Raw genomic sequence first — 25,307 nt, 5'->3', positions numbered from 1 at the left:
ATGATGATGATGAATATTATTATTATTAGTAAGAAACATGACTATGTTAGTTTGGCAAATTAGAGGTAAAAGTGATTGTTAAAAACTGATAAAGCTCGGCTCTTGATGAGATCGTGACTGGTTATCCAGACGCTTAAAGATGATGGTGAGGGTAATGTGTAAGGTACGAGAAAATATGATGATGAAGCTTCAACAGACGCCCCCGAATCATGGTTACCTTTTTTCTGTTTACAGAATTCAGGGTGTGCCTCGACCTCCCCCTCTACCTCGGTAACCTTTTAAGCCTCCTCCTCCTCCTCCTCTTGACCATCATCTTACATCTACTTCTTATTCCCAATAAATATCAACATAATCATTTCCCACGGCAACAAATGAAAATGCACACAGAGTCGCTTTACATTCTCGCCATCTTCATCATGACTTTCACTCATCTCACTCTCTCATCATTATCATCTTCGTCTTCTTTTTTTCCTCTTCTATCACTTTACCTGCCAACTTTGAGACTTAAACTTGAACATTTTGTTCTTTTTTCCAGGCGAATTATATTCTCATAGTTCACCTTATCAAAAACCTTTACTTTTTTCAATGTTACTGTTTAATTTGCAAAGAAATACAAATTGTACGTTTAATTTTATCCTTTGAATCTGTTGATTTTTGTTTAATGTTTCATCATTGTTACCTGATAATTAGTTCTTTACCTTTTGTGTTCAATGATATTAAGATTAATTATTATAGTACCTGTTGATTTGGTCTGATTAACCGTTTCCATGAATCTTTTTGGATGATTACCTACAAAAGCCTCTGTTTAACCTCTTTTTTACTAGTTACATTCACTTTCATCAAAATCTTGGCAAGTGAAACCATCAATGTACATTTATCAAATGATACATCAATATCATCTTCAGAACCATCATCGACTGACCATTCTTCATCATTTACACCTTTTAATAGTAATGTTAATCAAATTGTTAGAGGATATCCATGTGTTAAGAAAAGTAATCAACTTTATTGTGGTTCACCCGGTCAAATTTATCCAAGGTAATTAATTTCGTTTATCAAAATTGTATTTTCATGCGATATTGTTATGATATATTCAAGCTTCCATATTGTTACTTCAATTGAAAATAACATCAAAATTTAACTGTTTTGCAGGAAAAACATTGAAAATTACATAGAGGAAAATAAAGCTTTGATAAAACGAATGTTTGGAGAAAATTTATCACAGTTATTTGATGGACAAATTGATGATCATTTAAATTTGGATAATCAAGCTGATAAAAAGAGTAAAGTTCGAGTTCCAAGATCTAGTTATGAAGAATTCAATGATAACAGGTAAGTCCAAAATGATTCCAAAACTTTGCCCGATTTCAGAATCTAAGCTCTTTTTAAAATGTCTAAATATTTAGGATAAATATTTTCTGAAAACTAATTAATCGTAATTGCTTTAACAAGGCTTATGAGACTTTGAACAATTATTTGTTGTACCTTTCAATGGATGAAGATGAAAATAGGCACAAATAATCTGAAGAGGAATGAGAAAAATGGATAAAAGTATCTTTCTGTCTTTAACTTTGTTGTAAGTCATCATAATTATCTTTTGCTAGCGAGTTTTAGAATGGACTTTCTTTTCATATTGCTCTTGTGGTCAGCCTGGAGATCACGTTTTCTTCTCTTTCTCTCTTGATTATTATAGAAACCTATTACAGGTTAAAATGAAGATGTAGGAGAGAGTGAGGGTTAGTAAGAGAAGTCAAACGATGAACAAAATGAAAAGCAGGTAAAAATGTAAGACAAGATTTTGACTGAACACTTAACAAGAGTTTGAATCGGCCTGGAAAATAATTCAATAGCACTACAATGGGATAACCGCAAATAATGTTATTTCTTTGAGACTCCTTTTGTTGTTTCCTTGTAGAAGCACTGTGCTTATTAAATTTTGTCAATAATAACGCAGAATAATGCCAATTATTTTCCAATATTTCACGTATTTGGTTACCTGCACATAAAGAGATTGGTAGAAAAATATTGTATAAGTTGACCTGAATGAGACAGATATGATTATCTAGATTCAGACAATTTGACTGAACAAAGCTGACTAGGATAGATATGTAGCTATTAAACTTTAACTAAACCATTTTATTTACCAGCAATTGTATAGTTGATGATTGCATGGGCAGACTCTATAAGCAATCAATTGATGATAACAATTTAACCAACTATATTTTCTCATCCATTGTATTTTGTCCAGAATTGATTCGTGTGAATCCAATGTTGAAATTGTAACTCCTTATTGGGCAGCCAATTCAGCAGGTAAAATCCGAGCTGTGGTCAATACTCAGCATTTACAACAGGCGATACAACAAGAAGTTTGCCGGTGAGTATAAATTTGCATGACTCCAAATTGAATTCACATCAACAAATGAAATATCCACAATTTACTTATTGATTTCCTTTTTTTACAGCACATCACAAACCAGTAGATGTAATAAAGATTGCACTTGTGAACAAAAATATAAATGGCATCGTTTACTCGCTTATGATCCAGATGATGATTGCAAAGGAATTTTCATGGATTGGTTTTTATTTCCATCTTGCTGTGTTTGTCGGTGTTTAAAGATCTTTAAACAATAACAAATTTTGGACTAAAATAAATGGTCATCTGTGAGAAAGAAAACAAAAAATAAAAATTAATGGACACTGCGGACACAAAAATGCTTATTTATAAAACATCAACATGACAACAAATTGAAAATTTTCACATGTAAAAAAATTACTGCCATCTATTGTAAAAACACTTTCATATTTTTATAATTGTAATTACTCAATTTTGTATTCCATATTATTTAAATATGTGATTTGTAATTAAATATCTCAATCACTAGTTGAAAGAGACAAAATTTATTTCTAATTGAGTCAAATTATTTCAAGTTATACTTTAGAGCCTTAAAAATTAAAGATTTTTTGCAGCGAAATTAGAATCACCGAAATTGAAAATTTGAATTCTCAGAAAACAATCTTAAATTCAGAATAATTAAGTTTAATTTTTGATTAAATTGAATTGTAAATTGAGAAAAGTGAATTGGAAAGACTTAATTCAGTCTAAATAAAATTGAAACCTTTGAAAGAAAGCAGATTTGGATTTAACTTGAGCTTTTAATGCAAAATATTAATAATAAGAAACTGATGTTAGACACTGATGTATTGTAATAGATCGCTGAGTAAAGGCTGAAGTATACACAACGAAATTGGCAATCAGATGAACTAAAATTAATTTTCAAAGAGAAAAGAGTTTAAACAATTAGCTAATCAAATGAATGAAGTTTTCTAGTGGAGACAATTAGTGTGTAGTTTTTTAGATTCAGAGAGATTAATCAATGTTTTTTTCTGTTTCAATTTTTTTCCATGGAATCATCCATGGAATTTATCCCTTCATTTCCATAAAGAAATGAAGACTTAAATTTTAAGTATTCAATTAGCTTTTCAAATTCAGAAGAAGCTCTTCAGGATAGTCAATTGATAACGGCAAAGTTTCAGTTTCTAAAGTTTCAAAGTTTTTCCCAAAAAACTGTGAGAATTAGAAACTGTGCTGCCATCTAGCGTCATGTAAGAATAAAAAAATAATGAAGACAATCACTGATTATTTTAGCACGATCAATAAGTTCTGTCCTTTGTTTGATCATTAATTTATCATGGAATGGTTGATTCAAACTGAATGATGAACTCAAAATAAAATGAATCTTTATAAAAGTATTGCCTAAATTTAACTAGTCGACTGACTTTAAATCGTAAATGCAACTAAGCATATTGATACTTCAAATTGATTTGATTTGAATAAACAGAATTGGAATATAAATCAGATGCAAACTTGAAACTATGAAATAGATTTAAGTTAGTTTTCTCTCTTTTCCTTTTTAGTTAGAGTTAAAGCCAAAGGCGTTAAGTTAACATGTAATTGTACTTAAATTGGATATATGAATGCTTGACAAAATTTCAATCAGAAAGTAAATTGACATAACACTGAACAACAAAGTTGACAACATGACGAAAAATAAGCCAGATTATGCTAAATCAATAACAATACTAGAAAAAAAACTCAGATCCTAAAAAGTGATCAAAAAAGGTTAAGTAAAACGTTTACAAACCCACATAATTGAAGAAACTGTCAAATAATCAAATTGGCAATTTCACAATTCTTGATATAACAAAAAAATAAAAGTGTCCATTTGTCACGAAGCAAAAAGACAGCGAATCGAGAAGCCCAAACAAAACGGTGATGTAAGGAGAAAGCAGTCAATCAGCATTGAACTAAATGTAGAATGATTACTATCTAATCAACAGAAAAGATCAGCATAATATGGTACCGCAGCTCCAAATTGAATCTGAATATGAAAGTAAAATAGAGAAAAGAAATAGTTAAATTGGCCAAATAAATAGATTTTATCATTTACCACAATCTAGAGTTTTACTCCTTGCCTAATCTTTACCAACCTTATTTCACCATCAAACGATAGTCAGATATTACCTGTTTCCATGTGAAATAGTAAAAAATATATAAAAATACATTGTTAGACAGATAGTAGAACATATTAAGACTCACAGGGAAAGAGGAGAAAAATGGAAATAATTGAATAATATAACGACAAGAAGGGGCAAAATGTAGACAGGTTAAGTTACCTTTGAAAAATAGTACAATAATGGATAACAATGGTAACCAGATAATGAAGACGATCCCTTCAGTCCCTTGAGAATGTAATTCAAGTCCGTTAATATGGAGGAAAGCAGCAAATCAAATAATAAAGACCAGATCATTATCTAATCATTCGGTTTACCGTTGAAAAACAAATAAAAAAAAGTACAATGCTGAATTTGACTGAACAATGTTAAGATGACAAAATGAGTTACATTAACAATAAGAAAGCTAAAATTGGCGCCTTCAAGATTAAGAAACACCATCACCATCGTTACTGTTTGCCAGTTAAATTTTAAATTTTTGTGCCGCAAATTTTAATATTAGTTAACTGAAAATTTTGCAGATTATTTTTGTAGTTATTTTTAATTGTTTGTTCAATTTACCAACAAGATCACAGTTATTTATGTTCATCTGTTTAGTTAATAAGAAAAGGTAAGTTGAAAGCCTTGATGAGACCAAGTAAAAGTAGAGAAAGTATTAAACATGTTTAAGGTTAACTGTTTTTTCATCAACTGTTAATAGCGTGACCCACCAGTGTTATTATTCTTGATTATTACCATTATTTCTATTATTATTATGTGATTGAAATTTCCTTTCCATTTATGAAATATAAAAGGCAAGTCTTAAAATGGTAAACGTAAATATGAATCGACATTTAATCGCCAAGGAAGGATTAAACATTGAATGATTGACAGTTTCTTATCCCAAGTCCAAATGTGTTGTTTTGTATTACTATTCAGAAGAAACCTTCACTTTCATTTTTCTCATTTTTCTCTTTCTCTATTTACTTTTCAGTTCATCATCACCATCCTCATCAGTATCATCAACAACATCAAAACTCAGCATCTTCGCAGTTTCCCATTATTGAGAGTTGATGGCAAAAAGGAGAGGAGAAGGAGAATCAAAGATGTCCAGAGATTATAGCTAAATACAGTTTGATTGTAAAATATTAACAGCAACATGGAGAGACAATCATCGATTGATTCCTAATAACATGTAAACGCCTCTTAAATGTAATACAATTTAATCCTTTATTTATATATTATTAGGTATCAAGTAACCTGGGATGACAACAATCATATCAACATATCAACAAGACAGACCAATTGCTCAACAATTAAATCCCAAAGCAACTGGATTCAACTTTTAATTTCAAGAAGACGAACAAGAAATAGTATTGAAAAGTGAAAAGGGTTTACTCAGACAGAAAGGTTAACCTTACGTTTCACAAGACAACCATTAACAATGGCTATAACTGTAATTGTAAAGGCGAGTGAACAAGGTAAATTTATAACAATCAACACGTAATATTGTTAGTTCATCTCATACGCCCTTTAGGTAAAAAAAGGTAAATACATTTCAAATTAAATCTAAATGGTGAAGGCAAAAGATTGACCCAAATTCAACTGTCATCATGAGCATTGTCCAGTCAAGGTTTTTACATTGATCAAACCTGCCCCCAACAAAAAATATATATCATCGACAATATTGTCAGCCTTTTTCCAGACAATAAAACATTAATAATACAACATCAACAAAACGATTGAACAATAAGGTGAAATAATCAAAGCTTACTTCATAATCCAAGCCTACTGACCTGTGGTTACCCACTAATAAAATGAACGGAAAAAGGTGAACAAAAATGCGAATCCATTCCAACCTTGCATTGATATTGAAATACTAATATCAATTTTCAGGCTCATTAGCAAATTATTTGATGCTCATTATGAATAATAACAATACAAAATGCTGCAAGTCGTAATAAACAAAATTTTCAGTTTCCGTTTTAAGGAATCAATTGAAAAAATTAGTAAATAAACTGAAAATTATTGCATCTTTATTATTATGTGAACAATGGAAGCTGAGTAATTTTTTTGCAGGAAAAATATTCAATTGGAATCATATTTCAGAATGTTAATTTACCTTTATTTACAGCTCAAGAATTTAGGTCAAACATGAAAAGGTTTCAACGAAAACTTTCTTTTTTTTCATTCTTCGATCCAATAATACAATTGATGAAAGTTTTATTTACCTGTCAACTACGAGCCGTTTAGATGCTGTCAACAATAGTTAAGGTCAACACTGACCACAAACAATGTAAATCAATGGACCCAATAATAAGTGATCAAACAAGGAGGCTTGCAACAGCACAGCCTTAAAGGTACTAACCACTAGACTACCAGAGATTAAACATTTTACATAACATCAAGTTGTGTGAATGAAGCAAAGTTGCAATAGACATTTGAAGAAATATAGTTTTTTCATGTGAAATGATCTCATTGAAAAAATAGACCAATGCTGAATGTTATTTTTACAAATTGAAATCATGAAGCATATCCATTTTTGTTGCTCACTTGCTTTAAGAGAAGCAAAAAGTTGAGCTGAATGAGAAAAGGTTATAATTCTTGTATCATGTAGGTTAAAATTGGTAAAGGTAAAGGTAAAGAAGGAGAGAAAAAAGATGAAAAACAAAAATGAATTATCATGAATAAGATTTAATAACCCGGAAAGCCGCAAATCTTAAGAAACGTCTTTCTATTGTCATCATCATTTCAATCCCAATAACATGACAATTTCGACTGTGTCCCAACAAATAATGATGATAATAAAAACCGTGTGGTTCCTCGAAAAAAAATGTACACAAAATAATTTCTTCTCCTTCGTCTTCTTTGTTAACCAATTATATATTTCTTTCTCTTTTCTTACTTTTCTTGCAAGATATTTTATGGACATTTTTATGACTTTTATTTCAATGTGTACATCAGATAATAGTTGATATTATACAGGTAAGAAAAAAAACGATGTTTAGGTGTGTTGTTACCTTTCTTTTTTACTTGAAACTGGGACTTGATGGGAAAATGGCAATAACCATAATAATAATAACAATAATAGTAATGGTTATGCAATTATTATGATAGCCAGTGATGCGAATAATGATTCAAATGTGAATATAAATTTTGTCCATTTTTGGGTGAAAATGTGTCTATTTGATCAGTGAAGACCTTTGAGTATTAAATGAAACATTGAAGACAAATTTGCTTCACAGAGACTCGTCTTCATTTGCTCATCATCAAGACCAACATCCTTTACCATTATTTACCTGAAATGTCCATTTGATTAATAATCTTGATGAGAAATAATTTAGTCAATGGTTTAACCATCCAATTCAATAAGTCTACTTGATTGGTGAAGATGGTTAACAGATTCACACAGGCAAATAAGATAAAGATGTTTGAATTGAGAGTAAATATTGAAATGCTACTATTTAAACAAACGTAAAGGCCATTTCCTTTTTATGTGACCTTTTTGTGTTCATTAAACACTCGCAATCCTGAAATGGTTAACGGTAAATGTTTACCGTTTACTGAATAGTCAAGATACTTCATCTTTATGAGCCTCTTTTAGGTGAAGATGCGTTTTGATGCCTTAACGGTCATTATTTTGATGACTAAACTTGGTGTTAATAAACATTACAAAAGGAAATGAGAAGCGTCTTGACTCGATCTTGATTTTCGAGCCTTAAAACCTTAGATAAACATTTTCTTAAACCTTGTGAGATGAAAATGTGTTTCAATGAAGGGCTTAATTGCAACGACTTTTCAGATGCACTTGAATGTAAAACGAGTGTGAAGCTGCCCTTTGATTAGGGGTCAATACAATTATGCATCTTGTTAACCCCTTAACTTTGAAAACATGAACCTCTTTTGGGTAAGCTTATTGCTGCTTTATCATAATAATGCTCAGATTAACGGAGAGAAATGTGAATATTAATCAAAATGATTGTGCGAACGCGCAACATTAACATATTTCAATCAATCTCTAATAATAACATCCTTTGTGTCTTGTATCATGCTAATAATAGGAGAAGGGTAAAACTGACCTTCAGTACAAGTAAAAGTGAAACATGGTTAAAGGTAAGGAAAAGGTTATTCTTGTATTACATGTTGTTTGAGGTTTTTTTTGCTTACTTTTCATTTCTAATAATACTTTTCACTTGCAAAGGGATTTCAATGTTGTCCCATTGAATAACATCAACAAACCCAGTAAGCTTGTAATCTGCTCAAAAAAAGGAAACAATTTTTCAAAAATTTAATCGTTTTCAACATTTAACCTTTCTACCTTCTTGGCTTATTGTGGGCCAATATTTTTGGGAGTGCCAAAGGTTAATGGGCAATGACAATGTTCATCAAGAAACAAGTTTCCCTCTTTAACTGTTTACTTCACTTTTCATTGTTCAACAAGTCAACTCATAGTAAATAGAGTTCAAGTTTTCAATGCTTAATCAAAGTTAATTTTAGCTTCAAAGTTCATTAGAATCAAAATATTTTTTAATCGAAATTCGGTGTTGGTTCGAACTCGGTCGATTTGGAAACTAATGAATCTCACAGTTTATCTGATTTCTATATCTCGATGTCTCGAGTTTTCAAAGTTCTGTTCAAATCTTTGTGTGTTGACATTTCCATTGAAGTTTGTTTCCAATTGTATCGTAAAGTTATTTTTGCGATTTTCTCGATTTGCTTTTGGCCTTTAACGGTTAAATGAAATGCAATTTGAGTTATTTGATTAACACAATTGAGTTGTTAGAAAATGCTGTTAACACGTTTTTTCATTTTTTGTAACATAAATCTGATTCTTGAAATAAAATCTTGTCAGGTAACATTTAATTGTCCAAGCGAAAAAAAGTTGTAAAACTGTTTTTTTCTCTGTGGTTTCATTATGAAGATGGCGAATGAAATATGTGTGAAATATCATCAAATTATATCGCTTTTCAACAGCAAATGTATATTTTACCGGTAAACTGTAACGCGAGTTGAAGAGTGAAAAGGGTTGAAAGGTAAAAAGAAGTAAAGAAAAAGTTGTTTTACAATTGCAACAAACAGTTGTCATATTTGATTGTATCAAATCTCTCACCTTTCATCTTCTCCATCATCCTCATCATTTTACCCTTTCTGCTCATTTACAATCGTACATTTAAACAGCGAAAATAAATGTTTTTTTTTGTTGCGGTAACTTTTTTTTCATGTAAACCATTGTAAAGTGCAATACCAACAACTACACTTCATTATGAAACCTGTTCAGGTTATTAAATGAACAATGAATGCACAAAAGGCTCAATTTGTAATTTGATTTCACTTTCAATGTTTGCTTTTCTTAAATGATCGTCATTTTTCATTCGATTAAACCCAAAAATCGAGTTTCCCATGAAAATTAAACTCCCAAACTTGAGCATTCTCTGATTGTTTCAGCTCGAAAAAACGAAAAAAATTTTGAAGAAAAAGAAATTCTTTTCTTTCTGAAACTTGGAATTACTGATTCATGAGACTTGATGAGCAACAAGAGCTTGATGACTAAACTGGTAAAATGTGCGAATCTTTAGAGTCGAACTTTATTACCTGGAAAAGCGAGGTAAATGATGGACACAATGAGCTATAATTATGAGGAAAGTTGTACAAAGTAATAAACAAATTATGAAAAGGTCTTCTCTTGAAAAGATTATCATTGGACCATGAAATGTTCATACTGATTAGACAAATGTATTTGATAGAAAAGTTCAAGGTCTTAAAGAGTGAATAAAGGCGAAGCGAAGGGCGAAAAAGAAAAAGAAAGTTATGACTTTTTCCTCTTTTTTTTAAGAATCATATTTTTCTCTGCATTTTTATCAATTCCCTTGATCGTCTTCAGGGAATGATAACAACAGAAGACGCTGTAAAGGTAAGGAACCGGAACTTCACATATTTAGAGAATTGGAAGAAAAAGAGAAAAGAGAAAAAAATATTTCATTTTACCTGTAAAGGTTTGCAACATTATTATGCAGAGGAGAGAGAGGATTGACCAAGAAGAAGAAGAAGAAGAAGATAAAAAAAAGTGTTTTCCCAAGTTTCACACTTTTCACTAATTTGGATATTGACTGGAATCCAGGTCATTAGATGAAGATGAGTCTCAGGTACAAATGGCACAGGATGTAGTTATACAGTTGAACACATTTGGATAACAATGAGCAAAGGATGAAGATGACTTTCTCTTGCTTCTCAGTTATCATTAGGACAGTTAATCTTATCCCATTTCACGCTTCTTGGTATTACATTTTTGTTTGTTTAAAACGCTGCCAATGCTGGGAGTGATAACAGATAATATTAACTCGCTTTAAAGGTAACCAAAATTGGAACGTGGTTCAACCATTTTTATATTCAACTTTTACTTTTATGTTATCAAGTAATAAATTTTACTTTTACTTCTTGGGTCGCTTCTTTAATGATAATCTTGTCCTATTCAACTAGGTTATCAGGTCTTGAGGTCAATTAACAAGTTTTGCCTTACTTTATTCTGTGGACCATTTCATGGATAATATGGTCTTGTCCTGTTTATCTCTTGATTTATCTCTTGTTTTTTCAACCAATTTCACTGTGAAACTAATAAATTATTATTTACTTTTTACCATCTTATGAACATCTTTTTATTTCTCCCTTTCAATGCTTAAATGTTTGGTTGTTGAAATGTGCAAGGCAATCAATTGGTAAGATAATGACAATCCCTTGAATTGAACATTGAACATCATCTGTACATTTTTGTTTTGGGCTTATTTTGACAAAAAAGGCGATTTGCTATAGAGATAATTTTCACGACTGGAGATGATTTGATCCTAATAAATGTTTCAACTTCAGTTTTCAGGTCGTCTGTGTTCAAATATTTAATCAAACTTAACTTAAAGTAGATTCAGTTTATTTGGGTTATAAATTTATTTGCAAAAGAGTGTGTTGAGGCCGGTGGGACTAAAATTTATTTGATCCTTCTATTTGAATCAAAGTAAGTTCATAGAGTCACTTTTTGGCAGCTAATAGGACTTAAGATGATAAAACCGAAGATAAAAGTAACTATTTGTTTCCGATTGCTTTTTTAATTGGAGTTAACCAGAAAACTCTGAACCAAACCAACCTAAGCAACCTAAGCAAAACCATCTAAAGGACAAGTTTCAGACAAAATAATTAACTTAGAACCTTTTAGTATTAGTAAACATAACGAAAATGAACCCAAATGCTTTTGTTTATAAGAGTTTATTTAGACTAAATATGATTGACTTGATCTTGGTTCAGTCGGTAAAATAAATCTTCAGAACCAAGTAAACGCAAAGTTTTGATTGTTTGATAAAGTTTCTTAACAGTTGGACAAAACAACAAAACTACGAGTAATGGCCGATGAAACTTCAAAAACGAAGCCAAAAACATTCTCATTACAATTACTGACTCGAAGTCATTAGATTGAACAATCGACTCAACTTTTCGTTGGAAACTTTTAAACATGTAAATAAGATTGACTTAAAAGCGAAAGTTGATTCTCTAACATTGGCATTGACCCTTCTTGGATCACATCTTAACATGCATTAAGAGTTAACTTGATCTCTACCAATTTGCACACTGATCCAGCATCTTTTGTTAACCTTTACCAGAACAATTGTTTCCTATCAACTGAACACTCAACGATTGTACAAATATTAACTTGAACAATATTTCAACTCTCACGGTTTAAATTATTAAACATTTTGTACCGTTACTCCTTTCAATAGATAATAAATAAAGTTTTGAAATATTAAAATTCATATTTCCTTTTTCACTCCATTAGGAGTCAATGAAAGATTGTTCAATGTTGAACCAGTGAGAAAAGGTTAATATGAATAGGCAATAATGAATCGATTGGTAAAGGCATAAATCAATGATTGAAAGGGGCACTTTGTAATACAAGACATAAAAGTAAAAGTAAAATTAATTGATTCGCGAAAAGGGAAGCGCACATTTTGTACTCTTAAAGAAGCTCGAATCATATTCACCTTCATTTTGCATCATTTTCATCATAACTCCTTCTGTACGCCTCGTGCTAAGGAAATATGCTTTTCAAGACATTTATTTGTTAACAAATCATTTCTCATTCTTTGGCTTGTCTCTTCATAAAAGGTAAAAAGTGTCTTCAACAATAATAACTCATTTGGACTCGAAGGGTTAACATTAAGACTGGTTAATGATTAAAATGAAGGTTAACAAACCCACTCGAATGGTACAAAAATCAATGAGAAACAACCCTTTGACCAACCAAATCGAAATGTAAATCAATAATAATTTACTTATTATAATAACAATAATTGTTCCCTTCAAACCTTTACATGTTTATCAATGTTCAAACTCTGACATAAGTCTAACCCTTTTAAGTGCACTTATCCAACTGGATGTGAAAGGCAAACATCTTGAAGATCATTTGATATTCATATTCACTCCAGGAATCTTTACCTTTCATCTAAATCATGAAAAGATGTTCCTAGTTGTTCAACATTTTACTTCCCTAGACAACAAAACATTGACTCCATATTCAAACCTTTCTTTTTTTGGTACTCAAAGGATTTACATATATTTACGCTTTTAACACGCCTAGACGTGACTTTAAGATATGTACATGGATACACACGAACACAAGAAAGCGTCGTAAGGCTTTTAATGATAATTTATAATCAAACATGAAACCCTTTTACGATGTTCAAGATGATTCCAGGTACATAAATTACAACGGTAAATGGCACTGTGAGACACTTTTCAAGGTTCCAAAGTCACCCAAAAAGTTAATGTTTCCCCGTCTAAATGGCATTATCTATCCTCTCCATTTAATTGATCCCCATTCAATCCATTCAAGCCTTAACATTATTTCAAGTTTCTTCCAGTATATAATTTGGACTTACAATGATCACAATACACAGTCCGCCTCACTTATTATAACTTTTTATTAATTCGCAACTTTGACTTCTTTCCGTCTCAACATATTTATGTCTATTTGTGTATCGTTATTAGTTTTACATTACAACTTGAATGGAAACTCATTGAAACTCTTTCTCCAACTCATCTTCTCTCAACAATATCGCCGTGTTTCTCTGGGTCTTCCTTCAAGTATGCAAACGTGAAAATGTCACATAAATTTGGATTTTCCAGGTTCGACTAACTGTTCACCTCTTTTTGGCCTTTGTTTGTGCTTTACTGCACTTTCCTAGGCAACTTTAATTGTCCATAAATGTTGATGTTCACAATGAGGAAAGGAAAGCTTTGGCTATGGAAAAAGGTAAAAGAGGAATAAGAAAAGATCACTTCTTGATTGATAGATAAACTTATATTGTTCAATATGATCACAGGTAAACAGAAATGGAAAAATAAAGAAATGTTTGATTGAGAAAAGAACATTTTCATCTTTTCTTTGCTGGAAAAAAATTTATATCAAAATGTTAACTTTTCTGTGGTCTGTAACCTTTTTTATTGTACCAAATGTTTTACATCGATTCGGGCATTGTTAAGATTCAAGTTCAATGATTTTAATGCCAACTTATGTTTGATTGACTTTTAGCTGTAAAAATTGTCTATTTTTAATGACGCCGACCGAGTTAGGATCAACTGGTTAACAAACCACTCAAATTAGTTTAGGAAAACGTATTTAGTTTTGATCGCAAAAGATCGCATCAACTTTAATGATAGAGATTTAATAAAATTGTCATTCAAGTTGCTTTGGCTTTCCTCGAAAATGAACTCTCATTTGGATGTGTATTTATGCAACTACATCAATCTAAAACCGATGTAAGAATGTTATTATTTAGCTTCTTACGCAAAGAGTTTGTGCATATTTTGAGACAACATTTCACTGTTAAAATCAGTCTGAAAATCCTCGTCTTTAACGTATTCTGAAGCATTTTTCACTTCAAAGCTTCATAAGTGTCTGCAAGATTGTTTTTTGCTTCATTTTAAAAAGCTTCCTTTGGTTCTATGTGAGTTTTTCTGGAATCGAAATCAAATTGCGAACAATTTAGGGGCATTTATTATTAGGGTTTAATAATTGCAGTTCTTGGAGATGAAATAAAAGTAAAGCTATCGAGTTAATACTACAATTGTCAATGTTATGAGAAATACGTCTTTAGCTGTTGATTTGGATTGATTTGGATTTGCATTTCGCACGATTGCAAAGGCAAATGATTTGAAGTTTATTAATAGTTTCATCTTAAATTGTGATATTTTCAATGGGAAATTGACTGCATCTTATAATCAGTTTATGCGGCAATCATTTCGTTATAAATGCAACTTTTATTCAAATTGAGTGAGAAAATGATACAAATTGATATTGACCTTCTCTTAATAGTTATGACTTATTTCAGGTCATTTAATGTTTAGTCAACTGTTGCTATCAAATTATGGATAAAATTGTAAACTGACTTTCTTATGGTCTCAATTGTTTGTCAAATGAAACTTGAAATTGAATAAGAAGAAACCCGGAAGACGGAAGAAAATGATCTCGTAATGCAAATGATAATAAAGAGAGGAAAAGATGAGTTTGTTAGCCAATTGAGATGATAGTAAATGAATATTTTGAAAGTCGATCAGGTTGTCAGGTTAATCTAGCGCAATTTGTTCACATTGACACAAAAGTACACACAAAAAAGACTGTTCAAACAAACACCAAACGCTAATGTTGTTGTCGTTGTTCATTGATTAAATGTAACGGTCCGTTAGCCTTTAAGTGGTGACCATTGTGATACCAATTGATAATCATTAATCATTGAGTTAAGGGCAAAAGGCCAAGGAAGAAGAAGAAGAAGTCAAAGTTTCTCACAAGATGAAGATGATTCTGATGAGAGTAAAGATCATGATAAACAGTAAAAAACCTTTTGAAAGGTAAAAGGTAAAAGAGAGGACAAAAGAAATTAAAATGATAAAAGATACCCTTTTCTGTCGGGCTTGTTCATTCGTTTCATGTTGATTTTGGACGTTAGCTTCTTCTTTCGCCAACATCATTTGTAAAGTGTCATCTTATTATAAATTAGATAACTATTTAAATTTAATGTGACAAAGAAGCGCAAAATAGACAGTCTAATAAGCTTCTCTCCTTGAGAAGATGTAAGATGGTAAAAGATGGTGAACATGAAGAAGATACTCTTCGATACCTATTATCACTATTATTGTCATTGTACCAGGTTATGTAAAGCCGTTGGACAGATGGAGTCGAGTCTTGCACTTTTTTTTATATTCCTTCTCATCTTCCTCCTTCCATCCTTTTAGATGATCTTTTCGAGGTCTTTACATCGATTAATAACAAATGTTTCCAAGGAAAAATTGTCTCTTCTCTTTTCGCCCATTCTATCGTCTTAAATCCTTCCCTTTGATCATCATCATCATTATCACCATCATGCTCATCTTCATCATTAAACTTCAACTTTTTAGGTTAATCGTTGTTCATTACCATAAACCATATTAACATAGAGTTTGCTTCTTATATCAACATTTTGGATTCGTTTTTTTTTTCGACTTCACTTGACATTGATTGATTTTGGTTCCGTTACCTTTTACTCAATCTCAGGACTTTATAACTGTCAGTTGTGATTAATCGTCGAGAATTGGTTTCATTAAATGTTTCAAAGTTTATTTTAATAACAATTCAACCTTTTTCTTCTTCTTCTTTTGCTTTTTGCTTCTCATTGCTTTGGTTGCTTTTTGTCAATTGAGGTCAGATAATTGACTTAATTTGATGGGTTAACCTAATTGTTGAACAATCACAGGAATTTCAAGTTCTTCACCAACAATTGTTGAGCTTTTCCCTTTCATTTCAACTTTCATCTGATATTAACATGGGCCCAATGTTGATTGTAAAGCTAATTGTTGGCTCAATGTGAATGGGTTTGGTTAGTTTATTTTATTGCAATGAATAATGAAAATTGATTGTAAAATAATATCGTTTGATATTCATTTTGATTTACTTTTTTCTTCTTTACTTCTCAATCCCTTTTGACCTAAAAATGTTTTGTTTTTTTTCAAGTGTTTTTTTAGTCGCCATTCAATGAGGACAAAAAAACCTCTCAACCTTTCATCAAACATTCAGGATAAACTTAATAATGAATTAAATGAAAAGTTTTGATAACATTTACTTTTCATTTTAAAGTTACATCTACACTTGACCTTTTCTGCCAACTTTCACCATTCATTTCGAGTCCAAGTTTACCTTTCTCACCTATCAACCTTTAACATTTGTGACCCTTAAATACGTAAATACAAGCAGAGTAGTTTGGCACCGATTTCATTGAGAAAAAAAACTCTCATGAGAGATTCGAGTTTCCTTCAAACATCAAGTTTCATTATAAAACGCTTTGATAGCACTAAAATTTACCGAAATGATTCGATAATTTAATAGAAAAGATTTTTCTTATTCTTCTTGCTTGAATATCGGTAAAAAAGGAGTGAATTTGATGATAATTTTCACTCCGAAATTTTCCAGTTTTCCATCCATTCATCAACTTTCATGCTTCTACTGTAAGAACTCTTTGCTCTGTACTTTCAGCTTTACAATCAATTTAGAACCTTTTGCAATTTGGCGATAATTTCGAAGAGATTTCTTGTTTTTAACATTAAGCTTGAATTTGGGAAGCGTTTGGTCGATGCTTTGATTGGACTTTGAGATTCTTTTGAAGGAAAATGGTTTCGTGATTTTAATCGATTGGTGCAAATATGATTATCATTTCCTTCGAATGTAGCGTTTTTATCGTCAAATGTGATTCGTTACTTGAATAGGTTTGCGTCAGTTTATATTGTCTCAACTTCTTATTTTGCTTTCAATCTAATTTTATGTTTCCGTACTTTTGGTTTAGCTTTAAATGTTGAGTTTAATTTTAAATTTATCTTGATTCGTAATTGTGTTTGCGAAAAAAAATCAGCAAAATTTAAGCTCAAGATGATTACTAAGGATTTGGAAGCAATGAAAGGAATCACTTTTCAAATGAAACTCTATTAGTTGAACGATGAGAAACTTTGAATTGCAATTAAAAAGCAAATGAATGTTAATCTCAGTTGAAACTTTCAATGGACTGCATTGATTCTGAGGTCTTATAACAGTTAACAGATTAAGTCTGAAAGATTGAACAATTGAATGTAATTCAAGTAATTGTTGCACTGTTATTTGAAAGATTAAAAATGCAAAAAAGGTAAAGGGTTAAGGGGTAAAAGGAGACGAAAGAATAGAGTTGGGAGTAAAGGTGAAAAAAAGAGTTTGCTTCTGTGGCTAAAAGTCGAATCTCCATTGACATGAAATGGAAACAAGAAGAAGGCGAGAAAAAAAGAGATTTCCGATTCAAACAGTAGCCATGGAAAAAAAGGGTTTTATTGGGTGAAAAAAACCAACATTGACATAAAGTTGATTGAAGCTTCTAAAGTAATTCAAATAAAGCTATTTTACCCTTTCTTTACCCATTCAAATTGTACACAGGATGAAGAGAAATGAGTCAACTTTGTGATGAGACGAAAAAAAAACGAAATGAAAATTGAAAAGGTTGAAGTAACTTTGAACAGGTATGAATGATGAATATAAAAAAAACAGGTAAAAAAAGTGAACTGGATTCTTGCAGGGTTTTGTAGGGTTTAGAGCTGTAAACTGTGTTTGGCTTGAGTAAAGGTCAAAATGATGAGGATGAAGAGGATAACGAATGATAATGAAGGTGAATCGAGAGTGAAAAAAGTGTTTCTTCCCAGCGACTTAACACGGGACTTTATACACTTGAAAAGGGCTTCATCATGTTTCACATTTTGCTACAACAAACACACTAACTTTTACCATTTTTTTGTTCATCTTTTTACCAACTCTTGTTACCATTATTACTGTACTTTGGCAGTTCGTCAAAAAATTTTAACAAAACAATTCTTTTCCCTATTCCTTAACATGGCGATTGAGTCTTTTTTTACAGACTCATCGGTTTTCATCTTCCCTCTCATTTCACTCCTTTCCTTCCTCCGTTTCTTCCCTTCTGTGGATTGTAACATTTTCACTTGATTAATTTGATTCACTTTTTTGTCCCTTTGTAACAAAATTTTTGCTTCAACATTCAACGCTAATTTGACCTTAAGGCGATTAGTTGTGAGGTTTGTTACTTGCAAAGCTCAACTTGTTTTTCAATTCATTTTAAATGTAACTTTGGTTTGTCTTGTCTCGACTCATTTGCTTATGTTAAGTGCAACGGAAAGAGTCACTTGTCTTAGGTTGAGCTTTACACTTGAAGGGTCAACATTTACGAAGATTCACTTGAAGATGAATGCTTAAGGTTTGATTGAAGGTTCATTTGATCATTTGTTGTGCTAATGATTTAACCAGGTACGGCTGGCAAACAGTTTGCCCTTTTCAATAATTTTTTTGTCCTGTGAATGGTAAAAGGTAACATTGTAAAATGATTTTTATTGTGATAAATTGTACATTTTAACAATTTATCATTATTGGCTGTTAAGGATTGCCATTTTTTGTAACCATTACAACGTTGCTATATTTGGTATTATTCAATGAATCAAGTTGAATCAAGCGCAAGGGTAAGAAAGGATGATGATGATGATGAGAATTGATGACTCCATGAGAATCATCAGCTAATCATATTTAATCGTTTCTCATTGTAAAAATTGAAGGTTAACGTTGATAAAAAAGTAAAAATGGAAGAAAAGAGTTTCGTTTTTTTATCCATTTAAGATGATCATCAGATTATATGCGCTTGTGTACAAAAAATGGTTATAAAAGGGTTATCAACTCCAAGCTGAACAATGACAGTAGCCATATTGGCCATAAAATTTGATCACAAGACGATAACTTTCGATAAAATTGATGATAATGATAAAGGATCAATTTTTTTCTTCGCTATTGTACGCAAATATCGAACTCCAAGTTCAAGATTTTATCAATTAATTGTTCACCAACTGAAGGATGATTTTGCGGTAAAACCAATCGAAGGTTCATCGATCCAAAATCAATACTTTCTTATCAACTTTGGTTCAAGACTGTAATGAAGTCGAAATCGTTGAAACGTTGAGCTTGAGAAGTAAAAAAAAGTTGCTTTTTCTCGATAAAAGTAAAAATGAATTCATGAATTGTAACCTGAGTTTAACCTAGATTGATACAATTGATTGTAAGCCTACTTAAATATCATCAAAGTGCATTAATGAATATTAATATATCCGTTTAAAGTTGACTTTTTTGTTGAAGCAACGAAAAAGGAAGAAAGCGAAAAAAAGCGAATTTCGTCTTTTCAATATTTGATTTATGACATTTCATTTACCCTTTCATTTTAAGGGTCCTTGCCTAGCAAATAGCTAGACAACACGTTTAAACACACAGATACAAAGGTAACTCAATATTACAATAATTGAAGATGACAAAGGAAAGGTTGAAAAATGAAAGGCGATATTGATTAATGTGATTTTACGAGAATCTGGAAAAGCCAAAAATCCATTCTAAATTTTCTGTTCCAAGCGATTCAAGATTTAAATCAAAAAATAACTTCTTTGACCAGACAATATTAATTTATTACAATTTGTCCAAACAGACAAACGTTTGGTTGAAAAAGGCAAAAATAAAGAAGAGATTAAAATGTCGATTAAAAAGTGCACTTGAGTCGCATCTTATGCCGCCCTTTACCATAAACTCTGACATGTTTTTCAATGGCTTACAGGGTGTCCAAGGAGGTAAAAGGTTGAATAATATGTACAATAAAAGGACGAAGAGAGAGAGAGAGAAGAAAAAAAAACACTGAAAAACCTTTACTATTAATATTGTTCACATGAATGGTTAAAGGTAAAGAGGTAAAAATGCTTACATCTTTACATACAGTTTTAAAACTCATAACCATCTGGCCCATGTAAGGCAATGTAACTGTTCCCATTGACTTTACATAAGATGATGAAAATGATGTTGAAGATTGGTAGAGATTGGTTGAGATTGAAAACTTGGAGAAACCCTTTTAACCCGTTGCCTTTACCTCCTCTTATCCATCTTGTTTATCATTCATCATCAATATTTGTCATCTTTCAATTTTTTACCTTTCTTCTTCTTCTTCTTCTTCTTGTTCATCATTTTCATCGTCAACATCATTAATCACAATACCTTGACCCGTTAGAGTAAAAAGTTTGATAAAAGTCTCTCTCTCTCTCTCTCTGAATAATGATTACAACTGATTAGAATCACAATTGAATACACTTTTTTGTACCTTTTCCGTTCAGAATTGTTGTCAAGAATCATCATGATAATGGCTAATATTTACAAGTGAAAGTGTGCTTTCCATTCATCCTTTAAACCAACCTTTTGCTTCTGTTAACATAAGAATGCTAATAAATATTGTTATCCTTTTTTACCTGGGAAGGTAAAGTTGAATTTATCTTTTCTCTTCTCATCTTCATCTTGTCAAATGGCTTGGCTAATTTTATGCTCATTATTTGAACGGAAATTTTAAACTCTTTTTATTAACTTTTAACCTTTTTTGTGCCTCTTCGATTGTGTTTTTGCCCATTTTTACATGTTTTTCAATGAAAAATGAGATTCTTTTCAGGTCAACATTTGAACGCTAAGGTCAATGGTTAACACTTTTAAATCAAAGACTATTAGTTGTCGATAAATAAGATTTATTTGAAGCAATTTATTTAGTATTACAATCATTATCATCACTGTTATTATTAACACTATTGACTAGGTAAGATGTTATCATGTTCATATTTTATTGTTTACAATCGAAAAGGAAAATCTTTTTTTTTCAATTTTCTTTACAAAAATTATTAACATAATCACAATTATTGCTATCATATTTACAGAACATAATTCATCTTTCAAGTCCACTTTTGGACATTAATGTTACAAATGCTTTGCTGGCCTTTAAATATTTATAAATGCTTGAATCGTGTTAATAATGAAAGCGATACCAAGCAATAAATCAAAAACTGCACTCCAAGATTTACGAGTTTAGGTTTGAAAAAATTGACCATTTCTGTGGAAAGTTTATCAAATTGGAAATGCCAGCCTTCGACAGATCATAACAAATGTGCCTTCTAATAGTTCGTTGTTCCGGTCAACAAATTTCTCTGAAAAATGTTCACTTTTACTCCATGAAAATCAATTCAGATTCACTCGTTTCATCAAAGTATCAAAAGCAGTAGTTTTGAATTTAAAAACGAAAGTTTTTATCAACTATCGTCTTTGATTATTGACTGAATTTTGGAGTTTTCAAGCTAATATTAGATTATTCGTTAATTTTTCTGTTGAACTTGACAATTCTAAATAAGTAACTGTGAAAAAAACTCCTTTCGATGTTCAACTTTAGGTTTGTTGGGACATTAAAACCGCGTCCATTAGTGGCAATAAAATTTTCTGTGATCAAATTGAAAGTTGCAACTTCGAACGCCTTTTGAACAGTTAGGGAACCAGATTTTTTGATCAAACTCGTTTTTCTGGTGTACGATCAACAAATCAAATACAAAGCTTTCACTTATTTTGCATCATTTAGAATCAATTCATATTTTAGAGTAAGAATTGATCTTTTCATCATGAAACATTTAAGTTTTACGAGTATTTAGTTCTCTCGAAATCTTTCTTATTCAGCTAATTTCATCTGCTTCTTTTAGCTTCGAATGCGTCCACTTTCCCATTGCTTATCAATTGTGAAAAATTGTTTAACATACGAATATTATGTTAACACGGAAAGTGTCCCAATGACTTGTAATAAAAATCAATCTTTTCATCGCAATAAAACTGTTTTATGGTTAATTAATTGTCATAAAACCTTTCGTCCCTCAAATCGAAGGTAAGAAAGCAAACTTACTTGTTTCAAAGTTTATCAAAATTTAAAGTTCAACTGATCAATTAGCATGTTTAGCTGATGCATTTGGCGATCTTGTGGTTAACTTCATTGACTTTTCTTGTTAAACTTATTGTCAATTTATTTAAACATGTGAAGACGAAGCTCTAAAAGCACAGTTACTTTGAAAGGTTGAACAGCATTTTAGATTTATTTTGATTGATAATTTGGAGAAGACAATTTATAAGTGGAAACATGATTGGGAGGGAATCATGATATGGGAATGATACAATATGATATAATAATCTGTCCACCAATGCATAAGAGTGAATCAATGAGGTGGGTTGGAATTGCATTTTGGCTACAAAAATGGTTGACAGGATGAATATTGATTCATGTCAATCAATCCTAGTCAAATAATGAAAGTGTCTTATAAACGAAAGGTTGTCCTAAAGTAAAAGACTAAACATCTCAAGACATTTTTGCATCTTTATACAATAACTGGTCAATGGAAGGACATCTTTGTCATGTTAATCAACCGCAGTTGATGAAGCAGCACCAAAAAAGGTTCATTGTACAGTCATGATTGAAGACGATTAGAAGGAGTTTCCAGGTTGTCCTTGTTGTACAGGTAATCAATATGAAAGCAAATGGTATGTAAAGATTTACATTGAAAATGGTTGTTTGGGGTTGACCAAAAGTTGAGATTGGTGAAACAAGTGACCAGCAAGTAGACAGCAAAAGGTCAAAATGATGGATATTCATTATTGATGAGTTTTGCTCTGCTAAGGTAAACATCTTGAAATGATAATACAACTGTTGGTAATGATAACGAGACTTGAAGAAGCTTGAAGATGATTGAATAACATCGGAAATAATGATAGGATATTGTTGCCTATTAATGAGACTAACATGATCAAACGTGATTATCATCATTACCACATAACCATTGAAATTGCTTTTCGTGCAGTTTACATCTATTTTTGTCTGTTTAGTATATTTACATCGCTTTAATGGCCATTTCTGACTTTAAGTTTACAATTGAAAATTTAATAATCATTATCATCGTCTTCCTCTTTACCATATGGTTAGTTGAAATTTCCTGTTCAATGGTACAGTTAATCAACGGTATTTAGACCTCAACTTGAGGCCAAATTCAACTCCCACTTGCAACTGCGGCCAATCAAAGGTATTAAACATGTTATAGTGGTTCAACTTTGCGCAAGTTCATCATTACTATAACCAGCTTGATTCAATGTTTAATTTAGTTTACAGTTTGATTATAGCTTTGGAACAATTTAGATTTCAAGTTTGTCTTTGCATTAATGTTCAAGAAGAATGCAAATGTTCATTTATCCAACAATTTGGACTAAAAATGCCAAGTTTAAACAAGTTTAGTTTGATTCAAAAATGTCTTTCATCTGCACTTCTGTCGTTCAATTTGCTTTCAGTGTCTCAAGATTCACTGTAAAAGTCTAGTTTTGAAGAAACTCATTCAGTAAATTATCCAGAAATTAAATGAATTGTTGGGAGAATCACAGGAAAGGAAGCAAAATTTTAGAACTTTTTACAACTTCAATATTAAAACCCTTATTATTATTATTTTTTGAAGACTTAATTTTTCAAAGCTTGCTTTAAGATTTTGGAAAATTTTGATTTCAATTTTAATTTTACAAATTTCTTGATCAAAAATGTCGAAAAGATTGCAGCATTTCTTGATGACTCGAGTCAAGTTGCCAAAATGTTTACACAAAATCATTTCAATTTTCAGAGTCGATTTTTGTATTTTGAAACTTTAACTGTAAAAGCACAAAGTTGATCGCTTTTCCAATCAAAATAGATTTTATTTTCGATTCAGAACAAATCTTCAGAGCAAATCAATTCTAATTATTTGAAAACCTTGAGAAATTGAAAGCAAAATTTAACATAATCATGACAATCGTTGATTCTAAGACCAATTCCGATCAGTAAATCGCAAAATGTTGTTGTAACCTTTTCTTGAAACGTAAAGCAAAAATTGAAAGTTGATCACAATTAAGCATTAAATGGTAAACTGCAAGGCCAACAATTATTAACCATTGTTTGAGTGAAATTTGCACATTAAAAGGTTGACAATTTAGCATGTAAATAAAACAGTAACAATCAGGTCATTTCCCTTGATTATCATCAATCATAATAAAAATCAATTGCAACAATGCAAAGTGTAAATGTTTATTAGTCTAAACCGTTGAGAAGCACTTTTTTTGCGTCTTTCATTGGCGTTTTCAATCTTGTTCAATTGTTTCATTGTATTGGAGCAAACTAAATATTCAACTGTCAATATTGAACAGGGTCAAAGTTCCAATCGATAAGAATGAATCTAAAATGACGAAGAAGAAGAAGAAGAAAGGTTCAAAGAAATGAATAGATTCACATTGACAAACCTTACTTTATTTGCATTTTTCACCTTTACCTTTGTCCCATTTCGCCCATTTAAACATCAAACCGTTGATAGATTGCCAGTGTATATCTAATTAGGTTATGTTGAACATTTTTGCACCATGAAAGTGTTGACCTTTTTGTCGCCCTTCAGTTTCAACTGAACACACAATGAGAAACGGTAAAAGCGAAACCAATCAGGAAAAGATTCCCATTGAAAGGTACAGTTATTATCATAACCATTATTACCGTTATTGCCATTATCATGGGAAGAAATTAAACTTTTTTTTTCTTCTCTCTCTTTTCATCATTATCATCACTTAACTCTTTGTATACACTTGGATATAATTGAACTGAGCAAACTTTGGATATCAAATTAAAAAAAAAAGTAAACCTTTTCTTATTCTTCTTCTTCTTTCAACTCTTTTCCTTTTCTCAACTTTTCATAATTTTCCCTTTCAATTTGATATGGAAAGGTGAAAGGTAAAGGTTGACAGAACAGAGAGAAGCAACTCTTTCGACGATTTCAATGATTCAAGTTTTGAACAATATTTTGATGGTAAACCATTTCGTTCAACAATTTCAATGATGATTGATGAAGTA

The 25,307-nt window shown here is 31.2% G+C and overlaps 1 protein-coding gene and 1 long non-coding RNA gene across 4 annotated transcripts; one reads left to right on the top strand and one right to left on the bottom strand.

Annotated features, from left to right (window-relative positions):
- Nucleotides 1-364: 364 nt before the first annotated feature.
- LOC107365050 (protein spaetzle 3) lies at nt 365-2,635 on the top strand. 2 transcript variants are annotated; one of them, XM_089269758.1, is made up of 5 exons: nt 600-619; nt 691-1,038; nt 1,153-1,332; nt 2,249-2,374; nt 2,463-2,635. In XM_089269758.1, exons 2-5 carry the CDS (start codon nt 782-784, stop codon nt 2,629-2,631), a joined length of 732 nt encoding a protein of 243 aa, XP_089125884.1. In that variant the 5' UTR covers nt 600-619; nt 691-781; the 3' UTR covers nt 2,632-2,635. The 2 variants fall into 2 exon arrangements, with proteins under 2 accessions (XP_015788003.1, XP_089125884.1); XM_015932517.3 differs by having other exon boundaries at nt 365-1,038.
- On the bottom strand, nt 987-4,926 carry LOC107365051 (uncharacterized). Of its 2 annotated transcripts, none has more exons than XR_001569346.3 (5): nt 4,675-4,926; nt 4,449-4,522; nt 4,143-4,379; nt 2,145-2,659; nt 987-1,996 (listed from the first exon to the last, which is right to left on the bottom strand). It is a non-coding gene; the product is annotated as an uncharacterized LOC107365051 (long non-coding RNA). The 2 variants fall into 2 exon arrangements; XR_001569347.3 differs by having other exon boundaries at nt 4,489-4,522; nt 4,675-4,859.
- Between the last annotated feature and the right edge of the window lie 20,381 nt (nt 4,927-25,307).

Source organism: Tetranychus urticae, chromosome 3 (genome assembly GCF_039701765.1).
Source record: "Tetranychus urticae isolate SD_2017Ah chromosome 3, NJAU_TeUrti_SD_1.0, whole genome shotgun sequence".
Taxonomy (NCBI): domain Eukaryota; kingdom Metazoa; phylum Arthropoda; class Arachnida; order Trombidiformes; family Tetranychidae; genus Tetranychus; species Tetranychus urticae.
The sequence above is the reverse complement of the archived record's forward strand: the minus strand, read 5'-3'. Positions and strand labels throughout refer to the sequence as shown.